Consider the following 23,768-nt stretch of genomic DNA (forward strand, 5'->3'; position numbering starts at 1 on the left):
ACCAAGCAAGACTGGGATAGAGGCAATTTAGCTGTTTTTTCAGCCCAGCCAAAGTTCCTCGGTGACTGAATAAATATACTTGATCGTGTCCTCAAGAGTTTGATTTTACTTCACTTACTGTAACTGATTTTTTAAAAAACTGATTTTTATTTTGTAAGTGATGGAAACTGACAGCAATAGTATAAATGACACTTTTATGGAAATATACAGATCTGATGGCAGACATTGTTGCAAAAATAAGGTATCGTATAATGTCAGATTAAATTAGAAATGGGGATTTTGTAAACTAACTTTGCTTAAATAAAGTGACTTTTGGTGAGGTCTGCTCATATCAACTGCTGATGTTTTTACTTTTAAGGTCTATTTTTTTCCCCCAAGGCCATGATCTTCCTAAGAAATAGCACTAGTGCGCTTGACTCCATTTTAAATTGGAGTTCAAATGCTGTGAATGAATTATTATGCTGACTTACTGTACTAGAAATTGAACCATGCTCCCCAAGTAGACACTGACTAGTCTACTAAGTGTTTGTCCTTTGTGCCTCTTTCACTCTGTACTATAAATCTGCACATGCTGTTATACTGATTTGTACAGTGGCCTGCACAAAAGAACCATGATCCTAATTGTTGCCTGCAAGTGCTTTCACAATACACAGAATAATAATTAGTAGCCATGCTTTTGGAAGGCCGCAACAATTTCCATTGCACTGCTTTTTGCCTTGATTGGAATTGTGTTAGGATTCACAGAGAGCTCTGTTGAGGAGAAGAAAGGATAGCCTTTTGTTTCATTCTGTCTAGATTGCCAAGTGTGATGTACTGATTTGATAATGTGATGACCCTCAGGAACTGAAAGAATTCTATGTATCAGGGAGTGGATAGACAATATGTGATCAAGTTTCTTAAAGCAAATGTAGCTGAAGAGGTTGTGTTTCTGTATTGCAGGACCTATAGAACTGGGTTCTTTGCAACTTCCAGTTGTACTTTATTAAAGCTTTTTATTCCATTTTTAAATTACATTTTTTAAATGTTCTGCCTCAATGTATTGCTTTTTTTCTGCCTGTATGATTTCTGTCAACTGTTCTGTACCGTGCTTCTTGTTCTACTATTTTGTAATACTCTTGCATTAGGACTATACAAATATAAATTGTACTGCTTGTGTATAGGGTATTTATGAGGCCATATACAAGTTGTACATCAGCTGTTCTGGGAAACTGCTGCATGGAGCGGACTCCCACCTCCCAACATGAAAACAAAATCTTAAAAATGCAGAGTTGGATGTTGTCTGCTGTAAAACATTGATCTGTGTGCGTTACTAATCAGCACCACTTTGCCCTCTGTTAAATTTGATTTGCATATATATTACTTTTACCCCAGGCATCTCTTCCTGTTAATAATTCCCAAATGTTATTAATACCAAAAGTTATTTGCATAACTCTTGTTTCTGAAGAAGCTGGGTAAAATAGTTTGCAAACCATTTTCTATGGATTAGGTTTTTACAATCCCCTCCTTACAGTATGGAAGATAATGAAGCCACTGCAATGCTGCTTTGTGGTGTGTCTTTGGTTGGTTTTGGCAGACTAATACGACTTTTTCAAAGCTGAGCTTTCTTGAACAGAAATAATTGACTGCAACATGGTGTCCAAATGAAACAGTTGGGGGAGAAAATGATCAAATAAAATAAGCAGAAAATTTTCCTCAAAGTAAATCTCTGGAAAGAGTCTCTCTACCCTTTTGTTCAGGCAAGGTGTTTAAAAAGAAGTTACACACACACTATTACTGCTTCTAGTTCTTACTTGCAAACAGTGTTGTTACCCACAAACTGAACTGGCTGTTCTTTCCCTGAACTGAATCACATGATTTCCTGCCTTTAACTAATTTATAGCTTCCTCTGACATACCATCATTTACATGATGTGAGCGCCCAACTTTTCTCCTTTTTTCCCTATACTTTCTTTCTAGCACTCTGTCCTTACTCCTTTTGCAGTTCTCCCTTCTCTCCTGCTAAGTTTCCCTGAAGCACACATATCCTACTATGACTGGGGACTTAAACCTGATTATTGCTTTCAGTATGTAATACCCTGCAATGTTACATGGTAGATACCTTTGTCAATAAACAGACCTTTTAGTACTGAATGGAAATGAAAAACTTAATAATCTTTAGTATCCTCCCCTGTGAGCTGATAGTTGGGTTGTGTTGGTTCCATTAAAATCTGAGATTATTCTGAAAGGAATGTAAGTATGAAAATAGATTGTCAGGGTTGTTAAAAGAAAGTCAGAATGGGGGGGAAATTGCCTTGGTTTGGAATAGATCATAAGAGATTAATAATAAAAAAAAGTACTATTATGTGCATATCCATTGCACCATTTTACATCATTTGCTTTTGAGCCAAAAAGTTTCAAACATGTTCAGAATAACTGTAGCCATGAAGGACTAAATCACTGGCAAATTTGAAGATCAACCTGTTTTCAAAGTACACAAATGTCTGTGAAAGTCTGAGTATTCCTTTGATGAAATTTGAGTACGAAACTAAGAATTGGCTATAGATAATCAGTACTCCTCATCCCCCACCAAGTTCTCACCCAATTTACTGGTGAATCCCTAAACCCACCTAAGGAACGTAAGTCATATCTGTGAAAACAAAAACCACCACCAAGAAGACAAAGGTGTGATCTTACAAATACTTATGCTCATATTTAACCTTACTTATATGGGTAAAGGGGAAAATGTGGAAATAGTTGCACAATTGGACCCTAAACTGGACAGAAAAATTCCTAAGGGCAGAAAAATTTTAAAGGTATTCTAAATTTAGCTGAATCTCTTTCCCAAAGTTTTCATTCCTGGGTTGAAACTAAATTTAAGAAATTTCAAGCAAAAAGCTATTCTGAGAAAGTTTATGAGGAAGTGAAGGGAAGGGTTATGGGCTCTTAAAAGCTTTATTTATGATGGTGTTTTCATGTGATCCAGCAGAGTAACTTGCAACTCAGGTTCTTCAGGATCTGAGAGAGTAAATGATTTGCAGATCTTGTTTTAATGTAGTGCTAATTACATTTTAGGAGCCAAAGTCCCACAGATGTATGCATAAAACTCCTGCTAACTTCAGTGGGGGTTCTGCATGTGCATCTGAGTGGAGAACTTGGCACTCAGAACAGCTACAGTAAATATTCTTATTGCCTCCTGTCAGTTTTCAGAAAAATTTATGGCCTTTGGAAAATCCCTGGTTTTGATATAGATATGGAATGTGCTGGCCTGTACTGGTAAACAGTGATAATGAGTGACATTCCCCTTTGTTGTCCAAAGTGTACTGTAATGGGGCATGGAGACAGTCTTAAGTAAATTATAGATTTAAGACAAGTTGAGATTTAGTATGTAGCTGCATAATTGAATTACTAGATATCGATCTAAAGAGCTTGTCCAACATCTGTTTTTGAAAACAATTTTTCTTTAAGCATAAATGTGGTCTGACATTATTGTTTGCATCACTTTAAAAATAGTTTGAAATGAAGGGGAAAAAATAAACATGTGTTTTTCATTCAGGTTGTGTGAGCTAGAGAACATCCCCCTTTTGGTGAACAGTGGGACTTCCAAATAGCATTACACTCGTGTGGGTATGTACACAAAGCAGCAAACCTTAGTCTGTCTCCAAAAATAGGCGCATTACTTACTACACCTTAACTACTATCTATCAGCTGAACAGGCAGAGGGAAGGATGTGGGTGTAGTGTCAGTTTGAGTGAAAAACATTGGGAGGATAAAAAAAATTACTATTTTTTATTAAATATTTAAAAATATACATAAACTTCTCATAATACATATTAACCATTTGCCACCTAACCTTAGCTATACTTGAAACATTGAAATATATATGTAATATGGATAGTTAAAATAAAAATCCATGTTTTGTATTACACAGTTTGCAAACAAAATTTGTTTATAAAAATTGTGACAAAGTTCCTCCTCTGGCTTGGTGGGTCCTGCATTTTTTTGGCGGAATTGCTCACCTCAGAGGTTCATGGCAGCCCTCAGTTTGGCCACTTCTGCTAGAGGCTCAAACCTGCCGTTCACTCAGCTCACCAAATCACTGGTCAGCATGGGGGAGATGGAGAACAATCTCTGCTGTCTCTGTGTCCCATCTAGTCGGTCAGGGACAGGCCAGATCCCTTTCCAAATTAGACCTTCCCTTCTGGTGTTGCTCACAGACCAGATCAACTCCTCCTGTGTCCGATCAGGAGTTGGGGGGAACCCGGGACCACCCTCTGCACCGGGTTCCAGCCAGGGCCCTGTGGATAGTACTTGTCTACGTGTCCTGTATCAGCTGCATGACAGCTACAACTCCCTGGGCTACTTCCCCATGGCCTCCCCCCAGCATCTTCTTTATCCTCACCACAGGATCTTCCCCTTGAAGCCTGATCACACTTGTACTCCTCAGTCCTCCAGCAGCATGCCTTCTTGCTCCTTGCACACCCCCTACTAACTGATGGAGGTCCTTTTTAGACCAGGTGCCCTGATTGGTCTGCCTGCCATAATTGATTCTAGTATATTCTAAATTGGCTCCAAGTGGCTTAATTAGCCTGCCTATCTTGATTGGTTCTAGCATGTTCTGAATTGGCTCCAGGTGGCTTAATTAGCCTGCCTATCTTAATTGGTTCTAGCATGTTCCTGATTGCTCTAGTGCAGCCCCTGCTCTGGTCACTCAGGGAACAAAAAACTATTCATCCAGTGGCCAATATATTTGCCTTCTACCAGACTCCTGTACCACACTGGTCTGGGTCTGTCACAAAATCCAGATAGTTAAATAAAAACTATTAAGATAAAATAAAAAACAGAAGTGAAGTTCAGAAGAGGGATTTAGAGATGGAGAGGGAAGAAAGTAAGTGGGGAGAGTCTCAGGCATTTAATAGGCTCATTCAGATCCTCCCAGGAAAACATCTTATAACTTTGTTTGGGTTTTCTTTCCATAGTGGTCAAGCTTACAATGTCTGTGCTCCAGTCTTCAAATGTTGGTCACTTTTTAGATTTCTATTTTTGTAGTGGCAGGCTTTCAGTAATTATTAGTGGTCTGCCCAGCCAAAGTTGTTTTTTTTCAGATTTATTCAGCTTCCAATTCATATCCATTGAATTTAAAATTACATGTTTCGCTTGTAACCATTCTATTTGGTAGGAAAAAGTTGACTCTGCAATTTAGCTTTGCCAAAACATACAGGTATAGGAGTATTCCCGCAGCATATGGGTTAAGTTAGCACCTGTTGAATCACAGTCCCAACATTTGTCTGACTTAGTGGCACCTGTTTTGAGTTCGGAGAGGGGTCAAATGCCTCCTCCATATGATTTTCCACTGGATTAATCATAAATGGAGGTTCAAGGAACAGTCTGGAGCACTGGCTAAAATTTGTTTCCACCAGTTAGCAGAGAATAATTGGTCTAGTTCCTCCCATTTCTTTTTTAGGAAATCTGTATTTAATTTACATTTGCTGGCCGAATGTGCATATAGTATTGCCATAGGGTTTAGCAATCTGGGTAATATTTGGAGAAATTAAAGCAGCCCAGATGGGTCAGGGTAGCTCAGGCATTAGGGCTAAACAGATGGGAGATGATATGTTTAAGCTAGATATATTGCCACTCCTTAGTCTCTAGACCAGTGATCACCAACTCATCAATCACAATCGACTGGTCAATCCCGGGGACTCTCCCATTTGATTGCAATCTCCAGCAGTTTAGCAAGGCTGCTGCTAAGGCAGGCTCCCAGCTTGCCACGGCCCCATGCCACTCCCAGAAGCAGCCAGCATGGCCCAGGGGCGGCAGGGGGCAGGGGGGGTCTCTGAGCGCTGCTCCTGCCTGCAAGCACTGCCACCGCACCTCCCATTGGCTGGGAACAGGGAACCGTGGCCAATGGGAGTTTCAGGGGTGGTGCGTGCAGAGAGGGGCAGCGTGCAGAGCCATGTGCCCCCTACCCCGGGGCTGCAGAGGCACGTTGGCCCCTTCCAGGAGCGGTGTGGGGCCAGGGCAGGCAGGAAGATTGCCTTAGCCTCGCTGCGCTGCTGACCAGGAGCCGCTCGCGATAAGTGCTATCTGGCAAGAGGCTGCACTCCAGCCCCTCTTGGAGCCAGCATCCCAAACCCCCCACCCCAGGCCTAACCCTGACCCCCTCCCAGAGCCAGCACCCTGTTTTCCCTTCTGCATCCCACCTACCCATCCCAGCCCTGATCCCCCTCCCAGAGCCAGCATCCTGCACCCCCTCCTGCACCCCAACACTCTGCCCCAGCCTGGAGCCCCTTCCTGCACAGAGCTTCTTCCCAGAGGTTGCATACCTCATCCCTTCCTACACTTCAATCCCCTGCTCCAGGCTCAACCCAGAGCCTTCTCCCACACTGCGAACTCTTTGATCCTAGCCCAGAGCCCACACCCCCTCCCAACCCCTTGCCCCAGCCCAGTAAAAGTGAGTGAGGATGGGGGAGAGCGAGTGATGGAAAGATGGGGGGATGGAGTGAGCAGGTCGGGGCTTTGGGGAAGGGGCAGGGTAGATCCTGGGTTGCCCTTAAATTGAAGAAATGACCTTGGGTGTAAAAAGGTTGGTGACCTCTGCTCTAGACTGAATCTTTCTTTTAATATTATAAATGGGAGGAAGGTATAATTTCCAATAAATGGACTGACGGTCAAAATCCCCTTCCTAATTCAATCTGGCCACATGATGGGGTTGCCTGGTGTATGGAGTTCTGAGTTACCCCAGAGAGAGGCCTTGGTATGTCAAAAGGGGTGATTTTTAAAAAATTTAGTAGACATTGGAAGCTAGAAATACTTCATGTACACAGTTCTTTAGGGAATTGATGATAGTATGAATGAAGCACGTTGGAAATGGTTAAAGGAGTGATCAAATCTGCTTTCAACTGGAGCCAATCCGGGGCTGTACAGCATAAGAGAATGAGCCACTCTATTGCTTGGCTTAGCATTACTGTCTGGTAGTAAAGTTTAAAGTTGGGGAATCTAAAAGCACCTGTTTCGACAGGAAGCTGTAATCTTTGTAAGGAGATTCTGTGTTTGTTACCAGCAACCCCAAGTTGTCAGAGAAGATCTAACACCCCCCGCCTCCCAACACACACACACACAGTCCTTAGAATTTCAAATAAATTTTAACTTTTATTTCAATAAAATGAGGAGGACTTGAGTTCTGGTGAAATGTGGGAGGACCTTGTTCTAAAAAATAAGTATTTGAGCTGCAGAGTGTGGCATGTTTTTGTGGGGTGAGTATAGGGCTCCTTCCTGGCATAGAATAATAGAATGAAATGTTTCAGAATTCTACAGAGCTAAGGGTATTCCAGGTACCCCAAGGACAAAAATAGCATTAATGAGATCTGATGAATTCTTAGATTTTCATAAAATCAATATGGGACATTTCTGTGAGGCTGCTGCCTCTTAATTTATACAATGGATTTTGAATATAAAGCCCTGTAAAGATTTTCAAGATGTCCAGGGAGCACCTTGTTGAAGATCATGAACACGTTAACAACATTTCTTCTTTCAATGTTCTGAGCTGGTCTGGTAGTATTCTCTTGCATTCAGACTTGCAGATGGAGGAACTATGTTCCTAGAATTTACTTCTAGGTTTTACTCAGACTCTTGCACCAAATAATGTCAGTAGCGGTCTAAGCAAAAAATATATATGTTTTATAAGAGAGTTGTTATTGCAAGTAGTGCTGTATGTGCTGAGCGCTGTACAGCTATGTAGGAAGACAGTCCAGCCCTGAAAAGCTTGACTGAAAAGACAAAGTGTAGGGACTCGGAGTACAAGTGGAGTGGCTAGGGCAGTAACTGGCACATGGCTTATTACTTCCATTCTTTAATATATTAACTGTCTCCAGAGGTCTGTCAGTCTAGCTATTGTTAGGTGTTCCTCTTCTTTCTTCTCTCTTCCCCTCCAGCTTCTCCTTGTGTGTTTCTTCTTGCTATCTGTCCTTGATACAATCATGCCCTCCTTCCTACGTCCCATTTCCTCTTCTCCTTCAGAGACCATGAGTTGAGTGAGAGAGTTACCACAAGAAAGGATTAACCCCCCGAAGCAACTGTCCAATCAGGAGAGTCATGAAAGTGTTTAGAGTGGTTTAAAGCATCTCAAGATACTAACGGGGTCTACAGGGAGAAGGGTATTGAGGCATCATCTCCTGCCCCCTCCAGAGAGTCTCTGGTCAGCTGGAGGAGGTGTTCTTCTGGTCTAGTGTGTAAATTTGTAGGGCATTGGGGTTGAACTTCATTGTCTCCTCTGCCCCTTTTGTTGCCCACCTTCAGCCCTGATTTTGTATACTTGGAAACTATTTGGGAAAATGGTAAATTTTAATTTTGCTTTGCAATAAGATTGCAGTAAACAATGAGCTGTGATAAAAGTATGACTATAATCTTACACACAACTGACTAGATTAGAGCTGACTGACAGTTAATGGCTTGTGGGGAATACTAATGTGGCGTGGTGGGGAGAGACTTTAAATGACCTACTAGTGTAGCAGAGCATGTCTTTTACTTTTTGATATTTACATATCAAAAGCAGCAAATGTTTGATTTAAGCAGATTTGTAAGGCACAGTCTTACACAGAAGACTTCACAGCTTCCTTGCTGGGTAGTGCTTATTGCAGTTATCAAACAACTTTGACTTCCAAACCCAGCAGTACCCAGATGGGATGGATAGTGTAGACATAAGAGCACAAATATTTAAAATGGGGCTTCCTTTCCGATGACTATATCTCTGTTCAACCTGATCATGAACTTAATTAACAAATTCATGTCCCACAAATGACTTAAGTGTAAAATAATATTGTTGACAATTTTGTAGATATATAATATGTAAATATTCTTTTTGAATAACAATGTGGGTCTTGGTAACAGGGGACGCTAGTTAAATTCAGATGTGATATTAGCACCTGCAATAATTTTTCTTCCTGTGGTTTACTGCGCTTTGTGTCTGCTGCTAGCAATCATCAAATAGTCCGGTTACCACACTTCCTGTCTGAAGCTTCAGCAAAGAAGATACAGGCAGAGGGTAAGGAAGATTGACCTATGAAGGCAGCCTATTAAAGTGTTTTAAAGTGAGGAGGCAATTCTTACACTGTCATTACAGAACAACTTGTTTTCTTCGCACCCTCCCCTCCCACTGTCAGCCTATACTGTATTCCTATTCAGGTCAATTAAGATTAACACTGATTAGCCCCCTTTCTGTAAGGAGTCCTGGAGAGCCTGCAAAGAGAACTTTTTTCTTTTTAAATTTTTTTCTCAAGGTTTATCAAAGCTCAATAAAGTTGTTAATATGGTTTTAATAAATTAAACCTCTGCTCAGACTTCTAATTGCCACACCTTGCTCGACCCACTAATTGCCTGTGACGTTTTATTTCTGCATTTTGAATTTAAGATTGCAGTGTAACAATTCTGAGTAGTAGTTTCACTTTTGCATTTGGTTAGCCGTAGAACTCACTTTGAAACAGTGAAAATCTCCTTAGTACTTCAATTTGTGAAAGACAAAATAGATCTGTGTATCTTGTATCCTCATCCCTTAGTACTGTTTAATTAAATTCACCACAAAAGGCAAAATAAAGTCTAAGTATGATACTTTTAATCATGATTGAGAGACAGTTTGTGTGACACTGTTTTATATGTTCTCTTTAACCCTCAATTGTATTCTCCAACTAAACTGTTGCAAAAGACGTTACTAGGCTATAGTAATAAAGTGTATGGTGATCCCTTAGTAAGGCTCTTGTTAAGTTGGTAGTGGGGGCAGGATGAGGATATAGTCTGTCTCATTTGGAGCTGCATTACGCAGCTGCTCAGTTAGAACAGCACTGGGAAATTATGTAAGAACAAAAATTTAGTTTTCGGGTTTTTTTTTAAGCATTCATCTTGAACTGCATGCTTCAGTCTTGTTTAAGAGGATAACCTAATGGGGCCCCAGTAATCTGGGAGGTCTAGACAGACAAATGCAGCACTATATATAATGTGGTTTGCTACTCACACAATACCGCATTAAAGGCTTGATGCTGTGGAAGTACAGAGCACTACCTGTGAGGTGCTGATTGTCTAAATCCCCATTAAGCATGTGACATTTAGGGTGCTTGGCACCTCACAGGATCAGGCCTGGTACTTTTATGTGAGATCACGATTATATAATTACCTGATTGGTAGCTGTAAGGATAATCCGTACCCTTCATATTTAAACCAATAATTAACAAAAAGAACAACTTGCTCTCCTTGTTTAAATTAGTTCTTAAACAGAGTTCCAAAGGACATTAAGAGAACTCTGAGGAGTATATCATTATTGCTAGCTAGAATGTTGATGTCTCTTTTGCCACCTGCTTAGTTGCATTTTTTTCATTTTACACAGCAGCTTTGTGTCTCGCCCTACATAATAAGCAAACCACAGTAAAAGTCATTTGTTTTACAGGGCAGCACATATAAAATTCCAGCTTTTTGACAAATAGCCATTACTTTACTTTTATTTTCTTTCTTTATTTTCTGGTAACCTAATTTAAAACATTAGATAATTAAAATGCCACAACATTCAGTTGTTTCCAGGCATAGAAATTATTTCTAAGGGAAAAAGGAAAAATTCTCACATGAAGGGGAAGCGGACAAAAAGGCTTTCTGGCACTGTTATATAGAACTATAAAGACTGAGGTGAATTTAGCATGTACTATATAGGAACTATTGTGTGTGCTTTACTTGTTCTAAGAACAAATATTTGAGAAGTGCTATAAAAGAATGATTCTCTTTGTAGGTTCATTGTAGTGTAACTTACACTTTGAGGTTCAGTTGTTTGGTGGGTTTTATTTGCAGACAAAAATAAAAGTTTCAAATAGCATATATGACCAAAATCCTATTTATTAACAATAGGGATGGAGGGAGGATTTTTCACAAGCTTTGCAACCTAGAACAGAATTTCAGACGAACACAAGCATGTCCAAGCTTTGTGGATTGTTCCCAGGGCTTCAACTGACCGCAGCTCTTCAAACTGCAAAGACCTGGAAGAGCATGCTGAGTATTAGCATGCAAATAAGACTATGAGCTGCAGAAGAATTTCCCTATGTGTGTGGGTTTAGATTTAACCAGGGGTTGAAAACTGAACCACTGTAACAACAGGAACTTAATATATGGACCTGTGCCAAAAAAGCTCTGTTAGACTGAGGGACTAGTGACACTCTATGGCCTGATACTTCATGAGCTTCCAGGGATACAGATGAATATGTTATACCACTGCTAGGGAAACCCAACAATACAGTTCCACAGCGTATTTTTTTCTAGCTCTAGTAGGTATTGATATATCAGGCCTTGTAATATTGTCACTGATTATCAGCTAGCTTTTCCCATTTCAGTTCTAACAGAGTCTTAGTTGTTAGTATCACCTGAATTGCAAGAGCTAGAAACCAATGCCTTGCTTCACCTCTGAGCAACTTGGAGTCCCAGCTTCTAAACACTATACAGCGTTAAGCTTTAATTGTAGATGTTTGTTGTACTATCACAGAGCTAAACGAGTCAGAAGTTGCACATCTAACATAAATTAACCATATTCTGGTTGCAAAACCTAAGTTTTGTGGACGTGTTGGATATGAAGAATTCTAGAAATCAAGTGGGATGCCTCCTGGGATTAGAATTGTGAGAACCAACTGAAGGTGGAATTTTCAAAATTTCTCTGTGCTGGCCTAACTCTGTTCACACTGAAGTGAATGGGAGTTTTACTGTTGATTCCCAAGGGGAGCAGAGTTAGGTCCATGCAGTGAACTTTTGAAAATCCCAATCTAAAAGATCTAAGTGTGCCCTGAGTGTAACTTTTTAAAAACTTCTCCATTGAAGTGCCTTGTCTTCTGGTATTTTTTAAATTTTAATCTAGTGAAATTTTACTGTCGTTATATTATACAGCCTAAGTACTTGAGTCATTCTGTTAATTCTCCTATTTGCATCAGTGTATGAAATAACGCTAGAACAAATATTTCTTCTGATCAGCAACAATGACAATTCTGGGGAATGCGTAAAGACAACTCTGCAGTGAAGGCTTATGAACTAATTTCTTTTATTTCTTTGTTTTGGGGGCAGCTGGCTGTCATGGAAACTTGCTGTTTCTTGACTAGCTGGTAGTTGATCCACATTCACCTGTCTGTATTTGCAGATCTGTAAGCTAGTGTCTTGATTATGGCTCCTTGAGAGATCAAAACAGATAATGCACATCTGGACTTAATTGTTGTTGTTCTAGCATAATATAACATCTTGAGACAGAATAGTGTTTGCTTTCTTAAGCAGCATTTTTTTCTCTAATGAAAATATTCCATGTTTGCATTGCCTCAGTTCCTCCTTTTGAAATCCCTTAGTCTGCTAAAATATTTACAAGTTTTTTTTGTTGTTGTTGTTGTTTTTTAAAGCATAATTGCTTATTGTCGGTAGTGTTGGCAGTGGATTGAGGGAAGGGATAGTAGAATACCTTTTCCATTTTATCCTAATTCTGAGGTTGCTAAATGTAGGCCTGGTCTACACTAAAAAGTTAGGCTGACCCAGCTCTGTTGCTCAGAGATGTGAAAATCCACACCTTTGAGAAATGTAGTTAAGTTTACCTAATCCCTAGTATAGACAGTGTTAGGGCAACAGAAGAATTCTTCCATTAACCTAGCTACCACCTCTCAGGGATGTGGCTTACAGCTGTGCCACTGTAGTGTTTCAAGTGTAGCCAAACCCATAGTCATATACAGATGCTGTCAGTTATATTAGTAGCTTCTTCAAATCAAGAATATAGAAATTAGTATTATTACCAGGGGTGCAAGCAGGGCGGTACCCTCCAATACACAGTACCAGGGCGGGGGGCTGCACTCTACTCCTTAAAGGAGCAGAAGGGGACTAGGGAGGGGTGACGGGGACAGAAGGTGTTGGGTTTTGATTCTGTTTCTCCCATTGGTCTGATTATCCATGACATCCATACTGCATCACATCAAGTCCAAATTGTTAGAGGAATGCCTCTGCTTGCACTGACCAGAGGATGTTTGGATTCTGATGTCAGCCCAGTTCTGGTGGAATCAGGTGTTGTTCTTAGTGTGTCTAGAATTCTTCTTTGCAGCCAAACTAGTCTAACATGCATTTTGTGACCTGGAACTGGAGCAGCAAAACAATGAAAACAAATGCCACATTTTCCAGCTTTGTGGGTGAGAGAACTATAAGTGAAGATTATAATGCCGGATACTGACAGCCTTAAACCAGCCAGCTGCCTCAGGAATCTGGCAAGAACTTTGCTGATAATATGTTCCTCATCTTAGCAACGGAGCTAAGACTTATCACACATCTGTCCACCTTTGTTTGAATGAAGCTCCTTCTGATCTGACAGCTCAGGCATTGTCAGTTTCATTCAGAACAATTTTACAAACTTGGAACCTAATCCTGTAAACCCTTAAACATTTGATCAATCCCACTGAAGACAATGGGACTATATGTATGACTATAGACCACTTTTGTGGACTGGTAGGAGTTTCAAGAGTCTGTTCCTTTAAAGGACGCTTAATCCCTCATTGAAATGCAATGTTTGGGTATAATACCATCATAGGCGCTGACTTCCCCTCCTCCCACGCCTCTTCCTGCCCCTGAACTGCCCTCACCACACCTCCATTCGACCCCTTCCCCAAAGTCCCCACTCCACTTTTTCCCACCCCAGCCCCTCCCTTTCCGTCCCCATTCCACCCCCTTCCCCCAAATCCATGCCCCTACCCTGCCTTTTCTCTGCCCCTCCCCTGAGCACGCAGTGTCCCTGCTCCTCCCCATCCCTCCTGGAAAGTCCTAAGCACTGCCAAACAGCTGTTAAGCGGGAAGCGCTGAGAGGGGGAGGAGCGGGGACATGGCGGGCAGCCCTGCTCCAGCCATAATGCAGTTTAGGATACAGTTCTACTTAAAATTTTCTTTTAATAAATCATACATATGCTGAAATGACTCCTCACCCAACTATCATTTTCCATATAAACAGACTGAAATACTACATATTTGGGGGGGAAATGGGTAGTTAAGCATGTTGATGTTTGTATATACAAAGGGGGGTGTCAGAGGGGACAGGGAGAGCATGGGGGCCCTGAGTTGGGGTGGGGCAGGGAGGAGTCACATGGGAGGTCGCGTCCCCCACTCCATGTGTCCCTCCCATGAGTGCAGTACCACCAAGAAATTATTTCTATTTGCACCACTGCTTATTACTAGAGTTTCTGTTCCTTAGAATGACATTCCTGTACATGAACACAAATATCTAATTACCTTTGTCGGAGACAAATTTCATGACATCTAAGTTTCTTGCAAAACTGGAATGCATAAATTTAGACTGTCAGTTCATCAGGATAGAATCTCTTTCTTTCTTTCTTTGTACTGTGTCTAGCCCAATGAGTCCCAAACTTATTTGAGACCCCTAGGTAATGCAGTAGTTTAAATAGTAATGTACAGCAGTTTGTGTATTGGATGTCCATAAATGGATTAAACCATTTATATAGTTAGTATTTACATTTTTAAAAAATAATTGTGTAGCTTTATAATTTTTTAATAATTTAATTTTCCATTTCTATACAAAATAAAGATAAGACAGATTGTGCATGGAATGACCACTGTAAAATCACCAGGGAATTACTTGAGGGGCAGGGGATGGAGACTTCAGGTTAAAGGTTAAACAACAACAAAAAAATCCAATCTATAGTTTAGCAAAAGAATGTCAGGAATTTAATGTGTCAGTTGTTCCACACTAGGAGTTTGTGTTTTAAGAAGACAGTCCCACATTTCACATGTGTTTTCCCATTATGAATGGAACTATATATGGAGCATCAGGGTAGAGGGGAGGGAAAGAAAAGTATTTATGTTGACAGAATTTGTGCCTTATCAGCTTCAGTTTATTGGTAACGCCTTTCTCAGAATTAGAAAAAGGTGACTTGGATAGCAAGGTCCCCATCTGCATTACAAAAACAAGCTCAGGGCAACCAGTTACAACATCATTAACATTTGCACTACAGGACCTGGTTGTAACTGGGCCTAATCTGAGTTAGCTTGGAACAAATCATTGCTTTTATTTTATTTTTTTTAAAGAGGGTGGCAGGAGACGTCAACAGGTAGATTTCCCTCGAAGTTTTGTCCTTTTCTCCTTTGACTCTGATCAGAACTTTGTTTGTTTGAAGGGTTTGAAAGGGAGAATGGGCAGCCAAAAGAAAAAAAGATGGCTAGTGTAACATTCTCTGAGCCAGGGCACTATGCTTAGGGCTTGACTACACTGGCGCGTCACAGCGCTGCAACTTTCTTGCTCAGGGATGTGAAAAAACACCCCCCTGAGCGCAGCAAGTTACAGCGCTGCAAAGCACCAGTGTAAACGCAGCTCCCAGCGCTGTAAGCTAATCCCCATGGGGAGATGGAGTACCTGCAGCACTGGGAGAGTTCTCTCCCAGCGCTGGCGCCGCAACCACACTCGCACTTCAAAGCGTTGCTGCGGGAGTGCTCCCACAGCAGGGCTGTGCAGCTCTAAATGTAGCCATACCCTTAAATGTAGATTCTGGTTACATTATCTCTAACTTTATTACAAGAAGTCAAGGAATCCTTGTATTACTTAAGACTCTGCCTTACACAATTTTTAGTAGCATCTCTGTAGAAGCAAAAATGTGATTGAAATAAGTGTGCATCTTTTGGGTCCATATATGATTCATGGTTTAAATATTTGTTAGGGCCTATGGGGTATATATTCTGAAATCTGACGTAGCACACTTTTTTCTCTTTCAGGTAATTGCCTTTAAAATAAGGACCAAGAGACCATTTATACATGCTTCTTTGGTGCTTGGACTAACGCATTTGGAGAGAAGACTCTTTTACATCTTTGTCACAAACTTGATTATCCCATGACTTAACTGCTATTGGGAAAAGCTCACAACAGAAGAAAAACCTTTTCCACTTTCAGTCCGTTACACAGTAGCTGAGCTAAGAAACTTTCTACGTGGAGGCTGTATAGCAGAGACTTGAAATTTTGCTGCTTGCTCTCATCCTCTGTGTTCACACTTCAGACTGTTAACAATGAGTGAGTTCTGGTTGTGTTTCAACTGCTGTATTGCAGAACAGCCTCAGCCTGTAAGTATGAATCTCTGCATTGTTTCTGTATGTAATCAAGTATATTGTTTCTTTTATTCGTACTATTGACTAAGCTCAATGAAAATGAAAAAATCATCTAGCATATCTGTTTAGCTGTGCTGTAGGAATAATCATATCTATTTCAGGCTGACGTGGATATTTTGATTTGCAAAGATACTAAGGAAGATGGGGGTAGAGAGAGCAACACAACAAATGGCCCTAATGTAGGTCCCAAAAATGGATGAAAAATTGGAAATATAAAAATGCAACTTCAGCTTGTTTTGTTGCTATTTTAGGCTAAGTTGAAGATGGGGTTAGGTGAGGTTGAAGGAAGAGAGTATTTATATTTAGAAATCAAGTGTGAATTCCAATCCTGACCCCATTGAAATCAACAGCAAAACTCCCGTTTTTTTGCCATTGACTTCAGTTGTAAGGTCAGGATTTCACCCAGTGTTTAGTTGTCACTTTTTAGAATTTTTTGAAGAAATCTTGAGAGAATGTGTATTACAATCAGTTAACTTGATTTGCACCACAATCATTTGAGTTTGCTGGAAGGAGAAATAGATGTGATAATGGCTCAGTAAAGCATGAAGGAATACAGGACAGAAGCACTTCAAAGCATCATGCCCGGAAGATAAAATAAATTAGTACTATTAATCAGGAAAAGACAGGGTACACAGATGTATCACACAAATTCATTAAACGCTGGAACAGTAGAGAAGTGATTTTTTTTTTTTCATATTGAGACTCAAGAAATCGATTTTGGACCTCTGCTACCAGGTACTGGATCCAATACTGTTGTGCTTCTGGGAGAAAGCCTACTTATCATGCAGATAAAATAGGCCAGGAATTTGATTAGCAGTTCTGGAGATGTCTTCACAACTACACTTGGGAAGATCAATCCTGTTGAGCAGTGCAGCCAAATCAGTCCAAGTAGTGGGGTACAGAAAGAAGAGTTCTTTATTCCAGCCAATATACGGGAGACAATACAGTGAACATGGGAGAGTATGTTTGAATTAGAAGTAATAGTAGAATCGCAAAGTGGTGCAGCTCACAGCAACACAGAGAATTTGGTTTTGTATTGACTTAAGGAAAGTCAAAGCCACTGAAAAGCTTTTCTGAGGCTGTCAGGAATTGCAAAAAGATTGAAAGCAAAAAGAATCCTGAAGTAGTAATGAAAATATCAGTAAACCTAGCAGTTTAAACCTCCTTGGTGCACAGTATAAATGTAACTTACTGTCCTTTTTAATGAAACAGAGTTGAGGGAGGAGTTCGTACTCAGATATCAACGTGGGGAGTTAAAATTCCTCTAATATGGAATGGATACCTTGCAATCTTTCAAGACTTGCTCTGTCAGTATCTTAATGACTTGCATAGTTTGGAGACAAAATGTTTTAATAGAATTAATGTGAGTTGTGATGGCATTCAGGAATTAAGAGAATTAATACACCCTTAGGCTATAGAGCACAATTCCATGTAGTTTACCGACTCTCAGGATTTTTTAAATTCTATAAATAACAGTAGAAACCAAAAATTGGTTTTTAAGAGCTGTAGATAGCTGCTTTTCTAAACCCTGATTATAATTTTATGCTACAATAAAGTTATTGCATGGGAGTGCAAAATGAAGTGTGTTACAGGTAATATAATACATTAGTACTACAGTTCTTAATCCCCAATAAAGTGTGGAGGTTATAGTTCAAAGCCGAATAGGGGCTGCAAGCCTTCACCCACTCCTGGCTCTGATGTGGATTTGCGCAGTAACTTGCACTCCGTCTGCCTCCCTCTCGCAGCCAAGATACAAGCAGCACCATGTAAAGCATTTCACTTGTTCCTGAAGTCCTGTATTTCAAGAGTTGTAGGACTTGGCTGGCACACATGAGTACAATAAGAGTTGTTGCAAAGGATTTTGCGTGTGACTGAGAAGTAGTTTGTGTGACTGCATGTGAGCTGATAGTATTGTTGTAGTTAATAATAAACCTAGAACTCTTAGATTCAATTTCTGTCTGTGATCCTCTTCTGTCTAACTGGGACTGAAATTTCAAGTTGCAGAATGTAAGTAAATAATTAACATTATACAAAAAAAATTATCCAATCTAAATCAATCCCTTTTCCATTCTGGACAGGTAGATACAATGGCTTTTCTAAACTTCTTAAAAATAATTTCTTCAGAAACTGGGAATGATTCTCAGTGCACAGAAAATTACTTTGTCTCACTAGAGCCCAACACACATTAAGAGCCTGAATATGTCACCCTTACTCATGGTTGAGTAGTAACTCATTCTGCAGGCAGCCCTCGTGGAATCCATGGAAGTACTTGTAGAGTGAGGGTACTGTTCAATGTAAGAATGACAGAACTAGGCCCCAGGATATGCTGCTCCTGCAGCAGAGCCTCCTGTGGGATGGGTTTCAGCAACTGAGTCTTTTCATTGGCTTCAGTCTGCACCTGCTGCTAGCTCCCATCACTCCCCATGCTGGGTACAAAATGAGCAAATGTCAGCAAGTTGCCTGAGATGTGGTTCTGCTTCCTGATTTTCCTATACTCAGTCTTGAGATGCTTAATTAGATCTCTGCACTGGTCACCAGTCTGGTATATTTGAAGCGTTGCCAGCTTCTTGACTATTTGCTGGCATGCCTGGTCATTCCTGGTACTCTGACGGAAGTCCACTGTTCTGCTGGCCTCACACCAGAGGATCACCAAAATCTGGCTGTGCTCCAGTGACTGTGAAGTAGTGTGCTGCAAAGTCTTGTCATGTTAAGTCTCCATTGCAAACACAAGGCTGCTGATGGTGTGTTTGCATTTCCGTGGTCAGAAGACAATGGAAGAGTTAGTGCTGATTCACTGAGCTGCTGCAGTACACCAAGGAGGGATGCTTTTCTCTTCATTGGCCTCGATTTGAGGATTCTTGGGATAGAGAGGACAAAGGTAGTTGGCCCATGGGATTGTGTGATACTTTTGTTGGACTCCCAGGGCCTCAATTGGCAGGGAAGTAGGGGGAAGGGGCAGCATCTTCACTGCAAAACAATAGGGGCTTGAATCCTAGTTTGGATCCTCAGTACCATGTGCCCTATTGTTATATTTACACATTAAGACTATTGCTGATTAGGCACGCTGGCTTCAGACTTATTGTAAAATAATATTTTTGGTAGATTTGAAGTAACGCATTTCATATTTATTTGATTATTTTATAAAATAGTAAAATTATAGAAGACTGATCTTGTATATTAAAATGAATCATTCTTAGCTGCTTGCTGACTGAACCCTCTGCCCATGAGAATAAATGAATTGCAGAAGATTTTTTCATGTATCCTGTGTATTAATGTGTAATGCAGTTGCACATTTATACATCTAATTACACCAGCAGCATCTAGTACAAGGACTCTGAGTAATAAATCAAAGGCTCAGAAAAGATAAATTGCTTACATTGATGTATACCGCTTCAGGCAGCACCTTATCAGTCTAATCCAAAAGATTTTACGCTGCAGTTACTGTTCAGCTTGCATAATATTTTTTAAAAGAATCATGCAAATGAACAAATATGAAATATGCTAGATTTAGCATAAAAGATATCCGCATTTAATGATTTGTTCCTTCCAAAGTAGGAAATATATGTAAGCATTGTCCCCATAACTCAGGCTAAGCCACAACTTTCATGTCCTTTTCCCAGTCTTGTCTCTATTTTATGTCTTCTACTGTGCCAGCCACCACACCTTGAAACCATTCCCTAACCTGATTCACTGTTCCTTTAAGTCCATCACTAAAACATATTTCTTCCAAAAGGCTTGTAAAGATTAATCTTCCCACAGAGAAGCTGTTGACAAAAATTGGTGTTCTGAAATAAAAATTGTGGAAGCAAAAAAGACACATACTTCACTTTGTTCAGTTACGTTGCTTATATTCCATTCCATGCTTGGAATGTATCATGTCTCTTAAATATGAAGCCTTCTTCCCATGAATTCTGTGGCTTCCTTCTTTGTCTATAAAACATCTAGGAAATTTTGGATGTCACATAAATACTAACAGCATAGTTTGAGATTTTTAGCTCCATCAGGGGAAAGATACAAAAGGTATAGAAAGTGTGTGCATATGTTCTCCAGCATATCTAGCTTGCCCTTTCAGTGATGAGTTTTCCTCTGCCCTCCAGGTCCAGGAAGCAGGATGAGTCTGCTGTTCACAAGCAAGTTTGACTCCCACTTCTGGGAAAATCCTAATTTATTCTTCCAGCCTGCTTCAACAGGTGGTCTCCAGGCTTCCTCCTGTCCGGGACTACAGAGCATTAAAAAATCCTTTAAATTAGGGCTGTCAATTAATCACAGTTAATCCATGTGATTAACTCAAAAAAAATTAATTATGATTAAAAAAAAATAATCACATTGTTAGACAATAGAATACCAATTGAAATGTATTAAATATTTTTGATGTTTTTCTACATTTTCAATATTGATTTCAGTTACAACACAGAATAAAGTGCACAGTGCTCACTTTATATTATTATTTTTATTACAAATATATGCACTGTAAAAATGATAAACGAAATAGTATTTTTCAGTTCACCTCATACAAGTACTCAAGTGCAATCTCTATCATGAAAGTGTAATTTACAAATGCAGATTTTTTTTTTGGTTACATAACTGCACTCAAAACAGTGTAAAACTTTGGAGCCTACTTCTTACTCTGCCAATCACTAAGACAAACAAGTTTGTTTACATCAGGGGTTCTCAAACTGGGGGTCAGGACCCCTCAGGGGGTCGCAAAGCTATTACATGGGGGTCATGAACTGTCAGCCTCCAACCCAAACCCTGCTTTGCCTTCAGCATTTATAATGGTGTTAAATATATAAAAAGTGTTTTTAATGTATAAGAGGGGGTCGCACTCAGAGTCAGCAGTACAAAAGTCTGAGAACCCCTGGTTTACATTGATGGGAGGTACTCCTGCCTGCTTCTTATTTACAGTGTCACCTGAAAGTGAGAACAGGAGTTTGCATGGCACTTTCGTAGCTGTCTTGGCAAGGTATTTATGTGCCAGATATGCTAAATATTCATATGCCCCTTCATGCTTCTACCACCATTCCAGAGGATATGCTTCCATGCTGATGATTCTCATTTATAAAAAAAAATGCATTAATTAAATTTGTGACTGTACTCCTTGGGGAGAGAATTGTATGTCTCCTGCTCTATTTTACCCACATTCTGTATATATTTCATATTATAGCAGTCTCGGATGATGACCCAGCACATTTGTTTTAAGAACACTTTCACAGCAGATTTGAAAAACACAAAGACGATGAGATTTCTAAAGATAGCTACAGCATTTGATCAAAAGTTTAAGAATCTGAACTGCTGCCCCAAATCTGAGAAGGACGAGGTGTGGAGCATGCTTTCAGAAGTCTTAAAAGAGCAACACTCTGATGCGGAAACTACAGAACCCAGACCACCAAAAAAGAAAATCAACACCCTGCTGATGGCTTCTGACTCAGATGATGGAAATGAACATGGGTTGGTCTGCACTGCTTTGGAGTGTTATCAAGCAGAACCCATCACCAGCATGGAAGCATGTCCTCTGGAATGGTGGTTGAACCGTGAAAGGACATATGAATCTTTAGCACATCTGGTACACGTAAATATCTTGCAATGCCAGCTACAACAGTGCCATGTGAATGCCTGTTTTCACTTTCATGTTGACATTGGTTACAATTTGCAGAAGATAATGCTACCCACTTCTTGTTTACAATCTTGTTTGTCTGAGTGATTGGCTGGCCAAGAAGTAGGACTGATTGGACTTGTAGGCTCTAAAAGTTTTACATTGTTTTATTTTTGAATGCAGTTTTTTGTACATAATCTACATTTGTAAGTTCAACTTTCATAACAAAGAGATTGCACTACAGTACTTGTATGATGTGAATTGAAAAATAATTTCTTTTTACAGTGCAAATATTTGTAATCTAAAATAAATATAAACTGAGGACTATACACTTTGTATTCTGTGTTGTAATTGAAATTAATATATTTGAAAATGTAGTAAACATCCAAAAATATTTAAAATAAATGGTACTCTATTGTTTAACAGCACGATTAATCACGATTAATTTTTTTAATCCCGTGACAGCCCTACTTTAAATAATTCATTTTGCCTGAAAAACTTTCATTTTAGGCCTTCTACCACTTTTTAGGTTTTTCAGGGGTGCCTAGCACCAAAAAATGCCTCTATTCTCCATCCTTTGCTCCCTAGTTTTGGGCCCCAAGATGGCAGTAAAGCCCTCTGAAGTGAAGAGGAAAGCCAAAAGATGCAAAGTACACTTGTATTCTATCTTCTTTAGAGACAATTTTAACTTTGTAGCAAAATCTTTATATAGTACAAGAAATAGACCTGCCTTTATCTAATCTTTTTAACATCACCCCTCTATAATTCTGCTTCATTCTGTACTCCAGAACACTATATTAACAATATTGTGAGTTGCAGAAAAAAAAATGCTAGAGCCCCTTTAAAGCACTGCCACTGCTAGGTGTTTAGAAGTCTAAGTGAAGTAAAACCTTCAGCTTATAACCTCTCTCTTTCTGTCCACGATCGATATTAAATGGATACGCTGTACTGCAGGCTAGATAAAAATTGATATTTTTTAAATTTAAAAAAATCAGATTTTATTATTTAAACTAAATAGTTTTCTTTTTTAAAATAAACACATTTAACTTTAAGTTTGAAATTGACAACTTATGTTCGATTATATAAATTTAGACTTTGTCATTTAAATAAAAAATATGCTAATTATTACATGTTTGCTGCCGAGTTTTAAAGAATGTCAGGCCACTGAACTGGTGAAAATCACTGGCTAAGCACCTGGAACCAAAGTTTAAAAAGATGCTAAACCAGCTTTTGATAGCAGTAGCTTCTTTTGCAGGTGCAGAGAGCATATTTTCTTCATTTTGGTTTATTCAACTAATTTAAGTTCAATTAATAATTCATTCAAAGTTAAGAAACAAAGTTGGGATTTGAAAAAGCAAAAAAATTTGTTTTCCTCTTCCAATCTGTGAATTTAAAAAAAAAAAAGTGTGAGAGGATGAGATCTACTGGTTCTTAAATCTTGAAACAGTCAGGACAGTTCACTAGCTACAGATAATGTTCTTTGCTTATTAAACCAGTTTTAAATGTAAAACATCTTTGATAAACTTTTTGATGAACTTCTTTCTTATGTATTCAACACACTTAAGCTTGCTTTATTTAACGAATAACTTTAAAAATGCTCTTTTGTGCATTTTTAATTTGAATTTCTGTTGAAAGAGATTAACTTTTTACTTGTGATTTGTGTCAATTATGTAATAAATAAATGCATCACTCACCATTTTCTAAAATAAGAATGGAAAAATTAAGACTGAATAAATATTAAGCTGTAAAATTGCGTTTATAAAGTGTATAGTTATAATGTATGCACCTGGTTAGCAAAAAGAAGCATCATATCTAGTGTAAAGGCTGTATATTTTTGCAAATCAACGTGTTTTAATGATTATCAACTAATGAGAATCAACCTTTCTTTAGGAAAATAATTAAAGTACAGGTTCAAAACAAGATTAAAATCAATGAGATAAATTAAGGTTTCCTGCTTGCTAATTTAAATAATGATTAAAATAAGTTATTTAAATCAGTGATTTAAATCAATCTGATTTGATTGCTAGTGTACTGGGTAAACAACACTACACAAAGTG

At 39.3% G+C, this 23,768-nt stretch overlaps 1 protein-coding gene across 2 annotated transcripts in view; it reads left to right on the plus strand.

Annotated features, from left to right (window-relative positions):
* Window positions 1-23,768, plus strand: part of CDC42SE2 (CDC42 small effector 2) — a 116,178-nt gene that overhangs the window by 58,390 nt on the left and 34,020 nt on the right. For both annotated transcript variants that reach the window (XM_032795458.2, XM_032795457.2), the window contains one exon: window positions 15,732-16,073. In XM_032795458.2, the coding sequence (XP_032651349.1) occupies window positions 16,020-16,073 (54 nt within the window). In that variant the 5' untranslated portion in view covers window positions 15,732-16,019. The remainder of the gene's footprint in view (window positions 1-15,731; window positions 16,074-23,768) is intronic.

The sequence above is a fragment of the Chelonoidis abingdonii genome, chromosome 6, assembly GCF_003597395.2.
Source record: "Chelonoidis abingdonii isolate Lonesome George chromosome 6, CheloAbing_2.0, whole genome shotgun sequence".
NCBI lineage: Eukaryota > Metazoa > Chordata > Testudines > Testudinidae > Chelonoidis > Chelonoidis abingdonii.